Source organism: Oryza brachyantha, chromosome 1 (genome assembly GCF_000231095.2).
Source record: "Oryza brachyantha chromosome 1, ObraRS2, whole genome shotgun sequence".
In the NCBI taxonomy this organism is placed as follows: Eukaryota; Viridiplantae; Streptophyta; class Magnoliopsida; order Poales; family Poaceae; genus Oryza; species Oryza brachyantha.
In genome coordinates this window covers 27,817,642-27,837,261 of record NC_023163.2, presented here as the reverse complement: position 1 = coordinate 27,837,261, position 19,620 = coordinate 27,817,642, and the positions used below count along the sequence as shown (strand labels likewise).

At 44.8% G+C, this 19,620-nt stretch overlaps 2 protein-coding genes across 2 annotated transcripts; one reads left to right on the top strand and one right to left on the bottom strand.

Annotated features, from left to right (window-relative positions):
- Nucleotides 1–1,139: 1,139 nt before the first annotated feature.
- Nucleotides 1,140–3,244, bottom strand: LOC102707076 (probable protein phosphatase 2C 9). The gene is made up of 4 exons (XM_006644937.2): nucleotides 2,473–3,244; nucleotides 2,048–2,377; nucleotides 1,828–1,933; nucleotides 1,140–1,743 (listed from the first exon to the last, which is right to left on the bottom strand). Exons 1-4 carry the CDS (start codon nucleotides 2,902–2,904, stop codon nucleotides 1,370–1,372), a joined length of 1,242 nt encoding a protein of 413 aa, XP_006645000.1. The 5' UTR covers nucleotides 2,905–3,244; the 3' UTR covers nucleotides 1,140–1,369.
- Nucleotides 3,245–16,159: 12,915 nt separating this feature from the next.
- LOC102706798 lies at nucleotides 16,160–18,227 on the top strand. The gene has a single exon (XM_040528139.1). It carries the CDS (start codon nucleotides 16,276–16,278, stop codon nucleotides 17,701–17,703), a length of 1,428 nt encoding a protein of 475 aa, XP_040384073.1. The 5' UTR covers nucleotides 16,160–16,275; the 3' UTR covers nucleotides 17,704–18,227.
- The last annotated feature ends 1,393 nt before the right edge of the window (nucleotides 18,228–19,620 follow it).

Sequence of the window (19,620 nt, the reverse complement as noted above, 5' to 3'; positions counted from 1 at the left end):
ACGGCGTCCCATCGCGATCGCTGCAACTTTTCCTCTGTTGCGCTCCACCCCCCCCCCCCCCCCCCCCCCCCCCCCCCCCCCCCCCCGCGGTCCTTGCCGCCGAAGGATCTCCCCCGTATCTCCCTTTGCTGGATCCACGACGGCGACGCGCTCCCCCGTCCGTGTCAACCCCTACGCTCAGGCGCAGGGGTGTCGTGCCGGGCACTTCGGCCTCCGCTCCGTCGCGAGCCCGCGAGCCGCGTGAGAGTGACACTCCCCTCCCCGCGCGCTTCGGAGGCGCGCGTTGCGACACGTCGCCCCCGCGAGGCCGCGACTATTTTTTAGGAGGGGTTTGGCCCCGGAATCCAGACGGGGAACGATTCGGCACGCGCGCACGCATCCGGGTCGAGTCAGCACGGAGTCACCCACCCATGCAGCCATGCTGCTACCTCTACCTGTACCGCGACAGCTGGTTCCCTTTCTCCCGGTCGCGTCGTGTCATGTGCAGTTTGCGGAAACGCCCGGCTGGGGCGCCGAGGAGGCGTGTTGCTCAATAATGCTGCGGCGCCTAACTCGCGCGGGCACGCATCCAACAGTGCAGTGCTCCGGTGTGGCTCGGTCTCGGTGCTACGTCGCCAACGCAAAGGGCCATCGAGAGGATCAGAGGACGAAAGAAAGAGGAGGGGGGGTGGGGGGCGACACGCGGACCCCAGCTATTGCTCGTGGGTCGCATCATTGAGGCAGGCTCAACTTTAACAGAAGAAAACACCCTCCATTTCCACGCAGAAAGCTGTGGAGCATGAGCATCTCGTCCGAGTTCAGCGCACCACGGCGCGGCCCCCACGCATGAATCAGCATCAATTTCTATGCTCTGCTGTCTGTCCTCATCCTAGGATGGCCACCAAAATAGCCACCCAATCGGACGTGTTTTTTCACCCCTTTTTTTAGTAGATTGCACGATGGACGTGCGCTGTTGTTAGCACTGGACATGAGGGGTGAGCTTTTTCTTGCTTCAATTCCTTCATGAAGATGCTCCATATTTGGTAGCACTACTAGTAGCGATCAACCCAGCATCTTGCTAGTTTTACCGGTATGGATGCAGAGGACATCTGGGATCGAATAACGATTAACTACGGTAGGATTAAAGGTGTGCGTATTGATTCTTGATTCCAAAATCTTCCGGTTACAATCCCTCTTGTGGTTATCTGCCCGGTTCGCGTTTGTGAAAAAAAGAAAGAGAGGCTATTATATTCATTCATCTTGGTAGGAGCTGCTAGTAACACTAAAACTAATAAACAAAAAAAGGAAGGAAGATATTTAAAGGAAAAAATAGCTTAGATTTAAAAAGTAAAGAAAACAATCATGGAGCATTAGAATAATGCGCCAAGAATCAAAATCCCCGGCGGAGATCTACGACGACGACGCTGACATTGTCCGCGCTCCGCCGCGCCAGCGCCAACTTCGTTAGCAGCATGGCCGCGTCGGAGCACGCCTTGTCGGACTCCGCTCTGTTTATCCCCTTCACCGATGCGTCTCCGTCCTCGGCTTCCACCTCGGCTGATGGGGGCACGCCGACCGGCCGCGCGGCCGGTGCCGGCGGACCATTGTTGTGGAAGCACGCCTTCACGACCTCACACGCCATCTCGTTGGTTACAACGTCCCATAGCCCGTCGCTGGCCAGGATCAGGCACTCGTCGTCGTCGGTGCGCTCCGTCACGGTCACCTCCGGCTCCGACGTCACGTACGGCTTAAGGTATCCATCCCCTGCGCGCCCATACGCAGGTGAGTTCGGATCCGGGTGCCATAGCAAAATTCTTGAGACGACGACAAGGGTAAACTAGAGCTCACCGATGGCTCGAGACATGGCGAGGACGCCGAGCACCCGGGCGCCGTCCCAGTAAATGACGCGGCCGCCCGCCGCCTCGATTCGTTCCAGCTCGTCGGGACGATCAGGCTGAACCATTCCAGATATCGACCATGTCAGGCACACGCTCATGGACGGACAAAGTTACGATTTTCGCAGATGGACGGGAAAGGCGTTGCCGGCCAGTGATGCGAGCATACGTACTTTGTGGTCAACGGAGAGCGCGACGGGGACGCCGGCACGAGAGAGGACGGCGCGGGAGTCCCCGGCGTTGGCGACGACAACCTGTGTTGGCGTGACAACGGCGACGACGGCGGTGGAACCCGCGTGGTCGCGACGCGAAGGCGTCTGCTGCTCGCACGGGCAGTCGGGCTCTTGGTCGCTGCGTGTGGACGCCCGGTTAGCGACCTCCCCGTCCATCCGCGCGAAGCTCCTCTCCATCACATCCTTCCACGGGGCCACTTCGCCAGAGCCCGCTTTGCTGTGCTCCTCCGCGACCAGCTCGTGCATCCTTTCCTGGCATGCCGTCGCAACCTAATATTCATAAAAGTCAAGCTAATCAGCACGCTTAATTACATGTAGGGAGATCACTAAACGGCTCGCTGATTTAGACATCAGCAAATACTTACATGGGAGCAGCCATGGCCGTCGAAGACGCCGTAAAAATGATGCTTGCCGGAATCAAGCAAGAAATCCGGTCTGATGGACACCGCATCTTCCATCTCGCGACGGCGGCCGCAGACGGCGGTGACCCCGTACCTCGGGAACTCTTCCGTACAACCACAGCTCGGCCGCTGAGACACCGAATCCCCGTCAGAGCCCGTGGCGCCAGACACCGTGCGCGCCAGCCTCTGCCGCTTCCCGGGGCGCGCGTCCTCTCCGGTTGCCAGCTCGAGATCACTTGCGATGCGGAACCGCCTCATTTCCATCCGACGGCGCCGCCTGTCTATCGCCGAGGAGACGGCGGCTGCAGCCGACGACGCTGAGACCGCTGCCGCTACAGCGGCCGCCGAGACGGTGGTCGGCGGCGACTTGGCCTCCTCGCAGCAGATCTCGGCCATCGCAAGAAACTACAGATACTCTCCCCCCTTCAGAAGCAGAGCAGTCCGTCCGCGCGCCCGCCCAACTCCGACGCCTTGCTAGATTTTCTCCGCGCCCCACAGCAAGTCGCCGTCGCCCTCGGAAAACGTGAGCCTGAACGAAGCACACTTCACACGAGAAACAAAACGCCTCCACCTCCACCTCCCTCCCCTCTCGCACGCCTTCGCGCTGGGCCTCCCCTCTCCTCTCCCACGATGTGGTAATAGCAGCAGCAGACAAGCAGTAGCGGAGGCGCGAGGCAAGGCGAGGCGACGACACGCAATCACGAAGGCGGGGGAGGGGTGGTAGTAGAAGAGAAGGTAGAAGAGGAGGAGGAGGAGGCGGGCATGGATGGGAAGGGCAGGTGCCCGTCGCCGTCACGGGCTAGAGACCGACAGGCCCAGTTGTTGTGACGTGTCTCGGTCCGGAGGATCTGAGCCGTCGATCACCACCTGATCCCGACGCGTGGCCACGCCGCGGCCCGTCCTGCAACACGTGGAAGGTGTCCGCGCACCCGGGTCCACCACGGCCGGGCCCACGAGGCGGTTGATATAGAGCATGTATAATTAGCTGGCTATAAGCTAGCTAAATACTGATGTGATGTGGTAGAGAGAAAGGTGAAGAGAGAGGAGAAGCTGGCCCAGCTCAGGCACAAGAACCAAGACAGATATATGTGAGTCATTTATTAAAGATGAAGAGCTAATCGTTATATAAATGGGCTATAAAAAGACTATAAGTAATTTTATGCCTAGCTTGTTGGTTATATTATTAAACTTTCTCTAACGGCGACCACGACGCCGGTGTTATCGCCTAACCCCGTGCCGCCAACACGTGGCGGCGCCGGGTGGGGTGGTGGGGGCAGCCCGCTTCTCAGACAGCTTATTTATTGATGCCCGGTGGGCCCCACTCCACATGGGGTCCGTCTCATGGGGCGGCCCAGGAAATATCAGGCCTACCGATTCTAACCCTGCCCTGGCCCACAAAGTCAATGACCGGTGGGAACAGCGGCCGGAGGGCTCCACTCGGCAGTGTCGACGGTGGCGAAGCGTGCGTGAGGAAGGGGAGGGGAGGGACACGTGGTGAGGGGCGGTCGCAATCAGTGGGAGGGTGGTCGGTCGCGGCACGGCGTGACGCGTGGCGGGGGCGCTTGCGTGGGTAGGGGCAGGGCCGGCGGGCGGGCGGGGCGGTGGTTGGGCGCTGTCGTGGCCACGTTGGTGGGGGCGAGGGGAGGTGAACCTGGAGAAAAGCTATGCGGAGGAAAGACGAGGGTGCGTGGGTGGCGCCCGTCGCCATGCCGAGACGAGATCTGGTTCTGCCTCCGCCGCCGCCTCGATCGGGCCCGTCACGCCACGGCGCCCGCGGTGTGGCGCACGCTGCGTCGTGCTGCCGCTGCCGCCCCGGAGAAGTGAAATTGCGTTTTGCGCCGGCGTATGCACGCGCCGAAAGGGCGGGGAGGGCCGCACCGCTGAGGCGGGAGTGAGTCACCACCACCGTTCCGATCGATTCGGCGTGGGGAGAACTTTTGGCACGCACCCCCGCGGCGCCGACGGCTGGGGATGAATGAACAGGGAGGGCCTTTTTCGCTCTTTCGATCGGTGGATGTACTGTGGTGGCGGTGGTTACCTCAGAACGGTGGCACTAACCACGCCGTTGAGGTGACTTGCCGCTCTTCTTCCTGCTCGTCTGAGACGACGCGATCAAAAGTCAGTGCACCGCACGCCGGCAACGGTGGCGACTCTTCCTGTGTTATACATGCTGTACGCACTGTTCGGTTCAGGGACAGAACTATGTTCGGTTCAGGGACAGAACTATAGTGTTCGTCTCGTCTCGGTCATGCGCAATTCAACGTGCCTCTTTTCGTGCTGAGCTGTTTGTTGTGGGGTCGATTTCTATAGCGGTGCGACAAGCATTTGGTGAGACTCGAACCATGAAGCAAATGCACGAGGGTTAGCTATACTGCAACAGTTAATTTTCTCGAATCGACTCCGACAAGTAAACAGCTTGTACACGGCGAGTCAGCGACGATGTAGTTAAAGGATAATAATGCGTCCATGTGACAATTATTGTCACGGTTAGTAAAATATATAATCTAGGCATAAGTATTCTGCCGTTCGTCTCCTAATTCGTGCAAATACAAGTGAAATTATCTTTTGGATTTGTTTCATTTCTGGCATAGTTCAATAAAATTGTGATAAGTATTCAAAGAGTTTAGAGAAATAAAAGTACTATAAAGTTCATAGTATAAAATAGTTTTATACTTTTCTAAGAAATTCACATATAAGCCGGGGAAGTGAATTGAATAGTTCCATCCAGAGAACACACAGAAAGTGTGGATCTTGAATTAGCTGGCCTTTGATTCCGTATAGTCAAAGCACCATGTGGAAATATGCTAATTAATTCGTCTCTCAACAAATAATTATAATTTCCCGTGGACCCCAGACTCATACTGTAAAAAATTGTGATGGGCAGTGAGTTGGGCCTAAAAGCCCATCTTGTGAAATGACGAGTCTTTTGAATATATAGCTTAACCTGGCCCGTGCAGGACTAAAAAAAAGGGGATAATAAGTTCATCTTTAACTAGAAAATCAGATCTAACTGGTTCCACAACCGCTAAAACGGGTGTAAAATAAGTCCCAATATGGTTTAGATGACGGTTTCAGCTGATGTAATGACTACGTGGCTAGTTTGATTCAATCTTCTTCTGATGTGGCATTAGCCTGCCACATGATGCAAAATTTAATAATTAAAAAATAAAACAAAAAAATGAGGCCACATGTCAGTCAAATAATAAAATTTAAAATAGTGGAGGCCCATGCCTCCATCTCATCCCCTCTCTTCTCTATCCATGGGAATTCGCCCGAGACAGGGAAGTTGACCGGTTGAGGATATCGCCGTACAGGACACACATTTTTTTTTAAATTTTTGTTTTCAGTGCCATATCACTGCCACATTGAACGAGGATGAAGTCAAACCAGCCACGTAGGCGTCACGTTGGCAAATACTGCCTTTGTAAAGCACCGAATGATCTTATTTGCACTGTTAAAATTTTAACAGTTGAAGGACCTGTTATATCCGATATTATGGTCTAGGATAAAAATTGAACTCGTTGTTAAGTTAAGAAATCTCAAATGAACTTATTTTAAAATTGAGGGAGGCCATAACCTGGTTTGTGGTTGAGGGATACAAATCAACCCATAGACAAGGGAGTCAAAATGAACTTTCACTCCAACATTGGAAGAACGTACGAAAGAAGCAGTAGACCAGTTCCTGGAGGCCCATCAGTTTGTTCTTTTTTCTTCTTCTGAAAGTTCAGTTTGTTCTTTTTAGACTAAGGGCATAAGGCCCATCATTCTGCACTCTGCCGTCCACTAATAGCAACGGATTTCAGAGAAGTCCGCTATCTGATAATCCAATTACACCCTCCAGGGAGACTGGGAGAGTTTCGGCTTTAAACTCGGCCAGTATCCGATTACCTGTCATTGTTAGTTTGTTACCAAGCAGGGGTATCACATCCCGTTTATCTTCAAATTACCAAATGAAATTTTCAACTGAAACTATCGTTTTCGATACGTACAAGTCTCAAGTCTACTACACCGGGCACTGCCATCAGGTACGGTTCGGAACAGAAAGAATAATTTTCGTCGCTCAGGCAAACAATTTTAGTATAGAGGTCATATCAACGCGTACGATAGATATTTGAAGTATTAAACGTGGTTTAATTACAAAATAAATTTTAGATTCTGCCTGAAAATTACGAGACGAATCTTTTGAGATTAATCATTATTAGCCTATGTTGGTTACTGTAGTATTTATAGCTAATCATGTACATTACTAATTTGGTTCAAAAGATTTGTCTCACGATTTTCCCCATAACTATATAATTAGTTTTAATGTTCATGTATATTTAATACTTTATTTAGATGTTTAAAAGTTCGATGCAATATTTTTAATAACTAAACAGGGCCTCACAGTCACAGTTTGGGTCTGCCGTCTGCGTTGATCAAAAGGTCAAAAAACCGACTGAACGGTAGGCCACACAAAACAGCTAGTCCCCGGTAAATCCAACGCGACAACGAAGCCATACGGCGTCGTAAGCTTGGCGCGGCGAATCTGCCGGAAACTCTCGCCTGTATTCTGTCTCTACCTCCAAGCTCTTGACCACGCAACCCAATCAAAGCCACAGCCCCTGGCTAATAGGGGTGCACAAAAAAAAAACCCGAAACGAAAGGAAAAAAGCGAACTGAACTAATAGAATCCGAAACTGATTTTTTCGGGAAATATTTCAGTCACCGATTAGAGCTAACTGAAATAATTTCGGTGAATTGAATTATAGTTACCGGTTAACTGAAAGATCGAAGTAATGTAAACAAAGGTACATCTAAATCTAGTTGCTCATAAAGCCCATCTAGTAATGCAACTGTGATGCTACGTTTGAAGATATATTTATGATTTGTTGTCATTTTAGTTCTTGGGATGTGTTGTTATTTTTTTTTCAATTCCTATCTTTTTTTACAGTAGCATCATTTTAAATTTCGATCAACCAAAACCGAATTACTCGGTTATAACTTTTCCAAACTAATTTCGAAATTTTTCCCGTGACTGAGCTAACCGAATGAGGGGTGTTTAGATTGAGAAATTTTTTTTGAAAGAAGCGTCACGTTAAATGTTCGACCGAATGTCGGAAGGCGTTTTCGGACACGAATGAAAAAACAAATTTCATGGCTAGCCTAGAAACCGCGAGACGGATCTTTTGAGCTTAATTAATCCGTCATTAGTATATATTGGTTACTATAGCACTTATGGCTAATCATAAACTAATTAGGCTCAAAAGATTTGTCTCAACATTTCTTCTGTAACTGTGCAACTAGTTTTTTGGTTTATCTATGTTTAATGCTTTATTTAAGTGTTAAAAATTCGATGTGATATTTTTGGAAAAAAAATTTAAGAACTTGTCCTGACTATACCCCTGCTAGCCAGTGGCAGTGTGCTAGCTCGCATTATTTTGGTGGGGAGCCGTTTCCCGTTGGGTGACTTTGGTCCCGAGATCCCGTGATGTGCTCCGCGCCTACTCGCTTTGTTCTAAAATAAACTAATTTTTTATTTTTTATTTTTAATTTTTGACTTTTTGTCTTATTTAAATTTTTTATTGATATTTTTATTTTTATTAGATGATAAATTATGAATAGTATTTTACGTGTGACTAATTTTTTTAATTTTTTGAAAATTTTTAAATAAAACGGATGGTGAAACGTTGGACACGGAAACCGAAGAATTTTTTTTTACAGACGTCCCTCTCCATCTGAACAGGACTCTGCCTCTCTCCTGAAATTGCCACGGAAGGATCGATCGGTCCGCCTCCCGACACAGATCGCCCTCTCGCTGGTCGTCTCAGGCCTGTTTAGTTTTCAAATTATTTTTTAAAAAACATTGTATCGAATTTTTGGACATCTAAATAAAACATTAAATATAAATGAACCAAAAAAATTGCACAGTTATGGAAGAAATCTTGAAATGAACCTTTTGAGCCTAATTAGTCCATAATTAGCCATAAGTGCTACAGTAACCAACATATGCTAATGACGGATTAATTAGGCTCAAAATATTCATCTCGCGGTTTTTAGGCTAGCCGTGAAATTTGTTTTTTCATTCGTATTCGAAAACCTCTTCCAACATCCGATCAAACATTTGACATGATACTTCTCCTAAAAATTTTCTCAATCTAAACACCACCTCAGCTTCACTCGTTTTTGCGTGTCCCCCTCCAAGCTAGAAGCTGTAAAGAAAGCAAAAATAAGCTCCGGGACGCGCCGAGGAGGAGAAAAACTGTGGACGGACGGACGTCGCCTCGCATCAACGAGACGACGAGTGCGCCCCCGTCCGTCCCGTGGTTGATCGCGACCTGGCCCCCCGTTTACTGGAAGGCCCCGTCGCTATTGGGCTCTTGCACGCACGGTACGCGCAAATGCTTTGTCATGTCATGCATGCATGTGTACGTACGTCCGGCTTTGTCGTATCATGCTGCCGTTTTTACTAATGTCGAGTCAGACGACCGGATTATCATGGTGGCCACTGTTTCCTCTTTGTTTTTTGGTGTCTACCTGGCTCCTGCCATGTGGGCCGTGGACTTGACATGTCCACTGGTAAACAAAAAAAAGTATACAGGTCATTACCAGTTTGGTTAAGGTTCTTTTAAGCTATTTTGGGCTTAGATATAGGTCTTTTCTTTTTTTTGTTAGCATGACTTTTAAACTGCAAAACCTTATCTTTCATGCGGAAACTTTGTGTACATAAGTTGCTTTAAAAAGTCAAATATATTTATTTTTAACTTTTAATAATTAATACCCAATAAACCATAAACTAGTCATATTTATTTTTTCATACTGCTAATTGACGAATCCAAATCGCTGTTTAGAACGGACCAAAGATTGACAACGACGACAACTATTTTGGGTTCATATGGATTCAACATTGTTCCTAACCAAACCGGTAGTGATACTCAATATCTTTGGTGATTTTACACTGTTACACCATTATCTTTTCCCTTCCGTTTCTGCCAATAATTTATATTTTCAACCGGTAGTGATACTTAGGGGGTGTTTAAATTGAGAAAATTTTTGGGAGAAGTGCCATGTCAAATGTCTGACCGGATGTTGGAAAGGGTTTTCGGATACGAATGAAAAAACGAATTTTACAGCTAGCCTGGAAACCGCGAGACGAATCTTTTGAGCCTAATTAATCCATCATTAGCACATGTTCGTTACGGCTCAAAAGATTCATCTCAAGATTTCTTTCGTAACTGTGCAATTAATTTTTTAATTCATCTATGTTTAATGCTTTATTTAGGTGTCCAAAAACTTGATTTGATGTTTTTGGAAAAAAAATTTAAAAACTAAACAAGGCCTCAATAAAAAACTTGATGTGATGTTTTTGGAAAAAAAAATTGAAAATTAAACAAGGCCTCAATATCTTTGCCGATGCACATGAAGGTACTGAGCCAGGTACTGCAGTGTATGTGTGAGAACTGAGTAGAGTTGATTTGTCTTTAGACCGGATGGGCCATGTGTTGCTCTTTTTTGTTGAAATTTTGGATGCTACATGAGGGGCCACTGAACAATAGAGGGGCTGAGCTTACACCAACAATATGGTTTAAATCAGTTTCAGAAGAAAACACAAGAGAACAATGCAAAAAAAATAAAATAAAATAAAGAAGTGCTCCGCTCATCTAGATAGGGTATTGTTCGAGCCCCAATTAGACCTGTCACTCGGCATGTTTTTATATTATATCAGGATTATGGACATACATCTAACTATCGTTTTTGAATGATCAATATTGAAATCACAACTGGTTTATAACAAACTTGTCGTCCTTAATTTTTTTATGTGATGGAAAATAGTAAAAATCAAATAGTATATTTATTCGTATTCTGCAATCTTTTGCTCGGAAAATTTTATCACCGCTAATAAAAAACCGCTGACATGTTTTTTTATTATGTTAGCTGTGTTATCTCTACTACTGGTAGTGAGTAACTGAGTACAGTGCTTTACCATGCATTGATGCGCCGAAATGTCCAGGTAACTCGAGCACTCGAATACTCGATCGCCGGTCAAATTTTGAAGAGGAGAAGATTAGGCTCCCTGAAGTGTCATCCACGTCGATGGAAGTAAACTAGTACATCAATCTGAGCCTGGCAGACTGGAGTAGCCGTATCTGTGAACTACTCGTAGGAAGAAGCCAATCGCGTCAACGACCCGGCCGGAAGGGCCCCACACGGAGTCGGGTTTGAGAGCAAGTCCAACTTACTAGCTATAGCTATAGCTATAACCTTAGTCAACACATATAATAGATTGGCTATAACATTGACTACAATTTTTATCTTTTATCTCTTTCTCTTACCTTTGCATAAGAGTCAACCTCACTTCTTTTTTATTATATCTTTGCTCCATATCAGTTTATAGCTAACTTATAGTCTACTTGCTCTGATGCTTTCCAAAGCCAGCCGCTGGCCATGCCACGCACGTCAAGCTCAGATAGGCTACGATCTTTTGACGAAAGACGAGGCAGGAAGTATTATCTAATATTTTGATAGGCTACTTAATGTAATGTTATATATGATAGAATTTATTATTATAAAGTTAAAAATTATTTTAAAATATAAGATGATATAAATATATATAGATTTTTTTAAAAGTACTGTTTAGTAGCTAAGAAAGCAGGTGCAAATGACAAGAAAGCAAAAAAGAGAATAAAGTGGGGGCAAAGGAACAATACCGATAGCTTCCAAAGTTATGATACTGACTGTGTTCTTTTGGCAGATTATACTCGACTCATGTGTGCACATGTCTCAGACCGCTAAACGGTGTAATTTTTATAAAAATTTTTATATATAGAAATTCATCGTATCATATTTATAGAGTAGATTTTAAATTTTACATTAATTAATTTCACCATTTATATTATTAAATAGCTATCACATAATCTCATCATCTTTCATCTTAAATTATCAGACAAGAACACAGCCTAACCGGTTTTCTCTTCTCTCACCCTCCAGGCAACGACGCAGTGGGGCTGAGAGTACAAAAGTCGGGTCAAATCGAGGAAGCATGGACCTCCAGTGGGAATCCGAGGAAATTTTGCGGATTTTTGGATGTGACACTTGTCAATTGTCATGTGTAGTATAGAGTATTCAACTATTCAAGCTTCCAAAATTGTTTATTATCACGTGTTTAACCATTTGTTTGGGCGGCCATGAGATGAGAGAAATAATCCATTTGATTGCGAATATAACCATTTTAGCTATTTTTTTAATTTTACACAACCATTGGAAAATAGGGGAGGCGACTTTGCCCTAACGATTTATCATATATTATTTGAAAAAGGCTAGATATTTATTCATTTTTACAATGGGGCACAAATTTTAGTGTCCGAGTTGTATCGGAGGTATAAAACATTGGGGTTAATTTTTTTAACCTCTCACTATTTTATCAAGGACGACATATCATTTTTATTATCATAACGAGTGAAAATACCATTTAGTCACCGGTAAGCATCTTATGGCTGAGGTGTTTCCATCTTCCCCGTGAGCACACCGACATGTTTTGATGTGCTAAGCCGTATATTTCATTTAAAAAATTTCTATACATAGGCCGCTTTGGAAAATCAAACAAATTTATTTTTTAATGTTATAATCGTTAATACTTAATAATAATATGTTATTGATTTTTTTATTTGCGTGTCGTATAAAAGCTTCGTCCTGGAACACACCCTTAATAAGCTAGCATGATAAGGAAGTAAAAGGTGAAAATAACAGTAAAACACAACCACAGAGTGCATGGTGCATCCCTAGATACATACTCAAATAGACAAATATCAATAGAAAATTTCAGGGCCTCACCAAATTCATATTAAAAAACGTCACGTTTCTTTATATTCATATATGTCACTATTTAAACGTGATGGACAGAGTTATATATATCTACACCCACTGCAGGGGTGATCGTCTGGCCTCAATTCTGACGGTAACCGTGGTTTGGCTAAGAAAACCGTCTGGTTGGGCGCCTGAAAACTGCATGTTTTTTCTACAAAACCATGAACAGTTCAATCCTAAGATGAAAAAATAAAAATAAAATCAAAACTAATAGTGTAAAATTATAAAAATGATAGGAAATATTTGAAACAATTAAAACATAGTATTTGTAAACCAAAAAAATTCGGCATAAACTCTATTTAAATAGGGACATTTGAATAATTATATATATGATATTTCACAATTAGTAATTGATACATAACACAATTAGAAGTTAAAATACATGCCTACACCATAATGCATTCATAACTAGCACAAATATTAGTGTCCATTGTCCATAGCACAAATATTATACTGTACGTACGTGATACAATCCATAATAAATAGAATAAAATAGTAGAAGTATGATAGTGTTCATTATACAATACCAAATATTGTCCATAATAGCACAATATAAATAGAGAAAATATAGGGGTGATCACATTGGTACCGAGACTACGTGCCCATTGTAGATACGCCATGTTATACTCCTACATAGACATGAGCACTACTCTGCATCTGAAGCAATCCTGCCTTATAATCCTACCAATTTTAGCCCATCCAGCAAGTAGTTGATTATTACTGGGCATACAACTGACCATACCACTTCTACTCTGTACAAGAAAATTTTAGTTGCGGATTATTTTCTGATCGTCGATAAGCCTGTACAACTTATAATCAGCTCTATGCAAAACAATGAGGCCGATTATTATATGTGCATGTTTCTGAGCCGAATAGTGGTTTACACAATTAAGGGAATGACAGTCCACTTCCATTTCGCGTCTGAGACAGGATCACTACTAGACCTTTACAGAGCAATTAATGGTTCCATATGCAACTCAATAAACACTTTGCAATGTTATAATCCACACTATAGCCGAAGGAAAAATGCTGCTCTGTCAGAAAGGAAAGGAAAAGATAACCAATTTCGTCTTACATATATTCTCTGGGTTCCTTTGGAGCATAATTTGGACAGAGAGGATTATGTGACTTCAATCTAAATTTGATGTTAATCATACACTTGTAACTTCTAGCTCTGCTAGAGTATGGGGGTTGAGATAAAATAATGACATTTCCGTTCCAGCAAGCCGTACGAATTCTGAATGTATAACAAACAACATACAACGTGTGAGTAGCTCTTATGCAGTTTCTTAATTCTGAAGTAAGGCTACGTTTAGTTCCCAAACATTTTCCCTAGAAAACATCGTATTGAATCTTTGAACATATAAATATAGCATTAAATATAGATGAAACGCAAAAGTAATTACACAGTTATGGAAAAAATCATGAGACGAATCTTTTGAGCTTATTAGTCCATGATTAGTCATAAGTGCTACAGTAACTCATATGCTCTAATGACAGATTAATTAGGCTCAAAAGATTCATCTCGCGGTTTCTAGTCAAGCCGTGAAATTCGTTTTTTTCGTTCATGTCCAAAAACCTCTTTCGACATCTGATCAAACATCTGATGTGACATCCAAAATTTTTTATTTCTTCAGCTAAACACTCCCTAACACATGCATATGCATGTCTAAGCTGCCTTGTATACAAGCCACTGAATGCTGACTCCGACCATGTGCTACCAGTTCTTTCAGGCATTTTTGAAGAAAGGATGGGCGGAACTATCTGAAAATGCAGCCATATGCGTGTCCTAGCTCTAGCTTCATTTTTTTTTCTTTGAAGACTTAGCTCTAGCTTCATTAATGAAGAAACACCGATCAACACGCATTCTGCTAGGAATTCCATGAATACGCAGCAAAACACCTCTACCCCTACGTAACGTTTAGATGGAGCCCCATGTCACATCGGATGTTTGACACTAATTTAAAGTATTAAATATAGACTAATCAAAAAACTAGTTTTATAAATGAGAGCTAATCCGCGAGACGAATTTTTTAAACCTAATTAATCCATAATTAGCAAATGTTTACTATAGCATTACATAGGCTAATTATAGACTAATTATAGATTAATTAGGCTCCTTAGATTCGTTTAGTAAATTAGTCCAAGATTATGCATGGGTTTTATTTATAGACTATGTTTACTATTTATAATAAATGTCTAAACATTTGATGTGACTAGGGGCTAAAGTTTAGCCCCCAGAAACAAACACCACCTAAAATACGTGGGAAATATTAAATAGGTACAAATCATATATTTTGTGTTGTATATTACATTGCCATATATACTGCATATATAGAAGATATGGACTAAAATATAAGACAAGTTAGAGATTTAACAACTAAAATATAAGACAAGTTAGAGATTTAACATTCTCATGAGTCGAAACGAGAGTGAAGCAAACAATTGTTACTGAATATAAAATCTTCATTATTCTCTTCTCACCATTATCTATTGTATCTTTGATGAGAGATCCTCCACCTATAACGGTTAGGTCATCTCTCTCTATTGTCATCTCTCATCTCTCTATAAATATATATAGTTAGAGACATCGAAGTCGAATAGAAACGGTAAAGATAGAATAATCCTATAGAAAATAAGATAAATATTAGAAACAAAAATATATTTAAATCATTTATAACTTGACTTGTAATTCAAGTATTCGTCTCCTGTATATGATATGCATACACTACATGTACATGAGGATACGTGCAATACACGTCAGAATAAAAGAGTTTCTACTTAATTCAATATTCTCCACGTTGTATCAAAGCAGTGTTGTTGATGATGTGCAGGTCGACCCAGGTCAATAACCACGTAGGCGTGTTGGTTTCAATTCTTCGTGTCGCAGTGCTCCTATATGTTAAAAACGTCTGGTCGTCGGTGGAGCTCAATGATAAATGCATATACATATTTCTTCGTAGTTGTGTGCAAGCTTCTAATTTAGTTATTTGTCTATATTCAATATTGAATAATATGAAAAATATTAAATATGAGAGCTCTATTCTTCTTTTCTCACCATTTTCGATTGCATTTCTGATAGACCGTCTTTCTCCACCTATTCCAGTTCATGTGTCTCTTCATGTGGTCTCTTATCTCTCCTCTGTTAGGTCAACATCTAATTACGTCCATTAACGCACGGTGATTACCTCCCTATCGTAAAAGCTCTGTGATTCCCGTACATACAGGGATATCTCTGTCAACGAACGGGCGATTGTTTGTATGTTTTATATACAAAACCAGACGACAAATTTATAAATAAATTTAAAAGTTAAATCTAGAAAATAAACTTTGGTTAAAAAAACCCTAAAATTAACTCCAAATATAAGTTAAAATTTTAAATTTTAACTTAAGTGCGAGCAAAAGAAAAAAGAATGGGTGAAAGGGGGTTGCACGTAATCACTCTCAAACCAGTAGATTAAGCACTTATCTCACCGTAACCTCGGACTAATCCAGCGTCACGTAACCAGCGGGAGTAGAGATTATAAACGGGGCGTGTCCCACACCGGGAATAAACAAGCACGCGCTCGCTGCAGACGAACGTCTGGTAAGCGGAGGCGCCTACCGTTTTTGGCCCTCGCATTCGCACCCGGCGACCGTGTCTCGCTCTCGCATAGCCCGCACCCACACCACCGTCGCGTCGCCATCACCAAACCAGTAGTTACCTCGTTTAATTTTCACCTCAGGTCCGGCAAGAACAAGCGCCATGGAACCCCGCGGTGCTATATAAGAGATTGCCACCATACCAGCCCAACCGAAACCTGTACCTGCAACCGCGTCGATGTGCTGAGGTGATCGGATCAACGAGAGGAGAAGCTAGCTAGCTCGATCGAGGGCATCGATCCATGCCCTGTGCTGCGAGCCTACGAGAAGAGAAGTAGTAGATTCATGGTTGTGCAGAAGATGTGGTTGCCCGTCGATCTGCGGCTGCCGTCGGGGCCGCAGGCGGCGCTGGAGATCCTCGCGTTCGAGGCGGCGGCGGCGATGTCGAGGCTGCTGTCGCTGCACAGGTCGCTGCTGGAGCAGGAGGTGTCGAGGCTGCGGTCCGACACGATGCGGTCGCCCGGCGTGTCGTACCTCAACTCCACGGACCAGGCGTTCCTCCTCAGGCTGGCCTGCGCCGAGCTGGTCGTGTCGCTGGACGCGGCGGCGGCCGCCGTCGCGCGGCTTGGGCTGAGGTGCGGGCTCGACTTCGGCGGGGTGTACACGAGCCTCAAGGCCGGCGAGCCGGATGCTCGGCTGGACCCGCTCGTCGCCAAGGGGCTCAAGGTGAAGGCCAGGAAGATGGAGCGGCTCGTCGCGTCCACGGCCAGGCTGTGCTCCGAAATGGAGGCGCTCGACGAGCTGGAGGCCGCCGAGCGGAAGCTCGCGTTCCGTGGGTGGAGTCGCCTGAGCGGGCCGATCCCGGCGCAGCCGGTGGCCCCGCCGCCCGCCGGCGAATCTCCCGGCGCCGACTCGTTCCAGCAGGACCTCAAAACGCAGCGGCTCAAGGTGAAGCGCCTCAAGGAGGAGTCCCTGTGGAACCAGAGCTACGAGAAGGCCGTCGGCCTCATGGCGCGCGCCGCCTGCGCCGTGTTCAACCGCATCTGCACCATCTTCGGCGCATTCGTTCCAGGCCTCCCGCCGCCACTGCCGTCGACCACCACCGACAGCGTCCAGGCCCGTCTGTCCAAGCTGCTCAACCCGCGGGCGGCGAGGGCGAAGGCGTCGTCCGGACCGATCACGCGACGGGACGGGCCGTCCCGAGTCCATCCGCCGGTGATGAGCAGCTCGTGCCCTATCATCGGGCTGAGGCCGTCCGGGCAGAAGACCACCGTCGACTGGCGCAAGCTCCTGGACGCGCCGGCAACCACGGTCGGCGGCGCGGGTCTGGACCAGCAGTACGCGAACGTGATCGTTTCCGCGGAGCAGCTGCTGCAGATGGAGGCCGAGGGACGGCAAGAGGAGGCCAACGCGGAGCGCGCCGAGATGTACGAGATGCTGCCGGCGAAGCTCCGTGCGGCGGTGCGGTCCAAGCTCCGCGATTGGTGGCGGGACCCGGGCCCGCTGGACGCCGGCCTGGCGCAGGGGTGGAAGGACGCGGTGGACCGCATCATGGCGTGGCTGGGCCCGATGGCGCGCGACACGGTGCAGTGGCAGGCGGAGCGGAACATGGACCGGACGCGGCGCTTCGACGGCGGGCCGCGGGTGTACGCGCTGCAGACGCTCCGGTGGGCGGACAAGGAGAAGGCCGAGGCGGCGCTCGTCGAGGTGCTCGTCGCGCTCAGCTGCGTCTGCTGGTACGAGGAGCGGCGGCGCGGCTCCGTCCGCCTCTGATCCATTGAACCGTTCAACACGCGGGGAAACTTTTGCCCAAAGATTCTACCTTTGCCTCCTCTTCTTCCTCCTCCTCGCTTTCATTTGTCAAAGCTTTGATTGAAAGAGTTGATTTTTATTTTTGGGAGCGGTTGGTAGATCAATCAGGTTAGAACGGGCGAACTATTCAACGGGTTTAGGGAGTAGCAACAGCAGCAGTAGTTTGAAAGATGGAGGGAGAAATGGAAGGATAGAAAGAAAAAAAAAGGAAAGAGTTTGATTGATTTGTTTGCGTGTGGCGACTGTCAGTGGTCTGAGGCTGACATGCCGGGCCCGCGTGTCGGCTTCACACGGGTGACAGAGTCCGGTTGTGTAAGACGTGTCACAGGGAAACGATTTGTACAATACACGATTTGATTCTTTGAAACTTATTTTGTTGCAGCAGGAAACTCGAGCCATCCTTTTGTTGACTGGCCGCGGTTCTCTCTAGTCTCTAATACACACTTTGCAAGACGTTAGGCAAAGTCTAATATTATATCGCCGAAAGGGCCGTTTTGTAATTAGCTTTTACAAGACTACGCTTTATTTTCAAAAGTGTCAAAGAGGTCACTACTACTAAAACTTTTTGGAAGTATCATTTGAAAGAGTAGTTTTTTTATCAATAGTGAAGTACCCATTATATGCTTGTTGGTTTGTTGGTCATCTCTAAAATTTAAATCGTAAAATTTAATACATCGCAATCTATTTTCTAACATATGAATTCAAATTTCAAGTAATATGGAGGTAAAAGTTTTATCCTAAATTATTTTTGGTTATTTTGTTTATTTGTCTAGTACTTATTAGTTGTAGCTCAATCAATCAAAACGTTATATCAATCTTACATGTAGTTTGTTGACCACAATAGCCTAAAGTGTATGATCCACCGGTGGATTTTGCAGGGTCCTTTGGCCTCAAAATTTAAATTTAAAGTGTATATCAATCTTTTCATTTTAACTTACGTTTATACATTAAAATTAAAATTTTTAATCTTAAATTTACAATTGATTTTAGAATATTTTTTATCATAGTTTAATATTTTATTTTTGTTTTTAGATTGCTAAGACTGCACACATAAAAGTTTATAAATTATTTTTTATTTATAAAGATGTTTGATTTTTTTTCCTTAAAAACGCCAAATGATGACCCCCTGGGCACACAGGCTTTTGACAAGCACCTAGGCTTGTCACATTATCCTAGTATATTATATAATTGAAGGTTTATTATACTAGCAGGCAGTTATAGACCGCCTTCTCAGACTTTAGGAAATTATCGTGTTTATGACTAGCATCCATGAGTGACTGTAACATCATTATAGCATTACGCTAAATAAATTGTTATGATATTGTGAAGGAAAATGTCGAAAAAAACATCAATATAGTTCCCCACGATGGTTTAGACCCAATTCGGATTTTATAACCTTTTTATATGGATATAAGTTATCCAAAAAAAACTTTATAGCCACAGACTAATTTTAGATTATATGTTTTATTAAAACAGTTATTTGGGAGGCCCTTAAATTTGGAAGCAACAAGTATAATCCCATCCTAGCGACACACCAACTAGTAATAAGCAAGTTGATTAAAGAGCAAAAAGGACCACAGATCGATTGATTTCTTTGGTGTGGCATCATCCTTCCACATCTATCTTTTCTTATCTTTTCGTCTCTACTTATGCCTATAAGCTAAAATTTAAATTTTAGAGTTGATTTTATGATTTTTTCCGCTGAAGTTTATTTTTCAGCCTTAGCTCATAGATAGCTAAGAATTTATATATAAAAGTTTTATTAATAAATTATTTTTTATTTATAATATGGAATTTGACTTTTGCCATGGAAAAAGCCAAACACATTTTATTGTTTTCAACGAATGAAAATGGTGATAAATCCATCTTGTTTAGGAA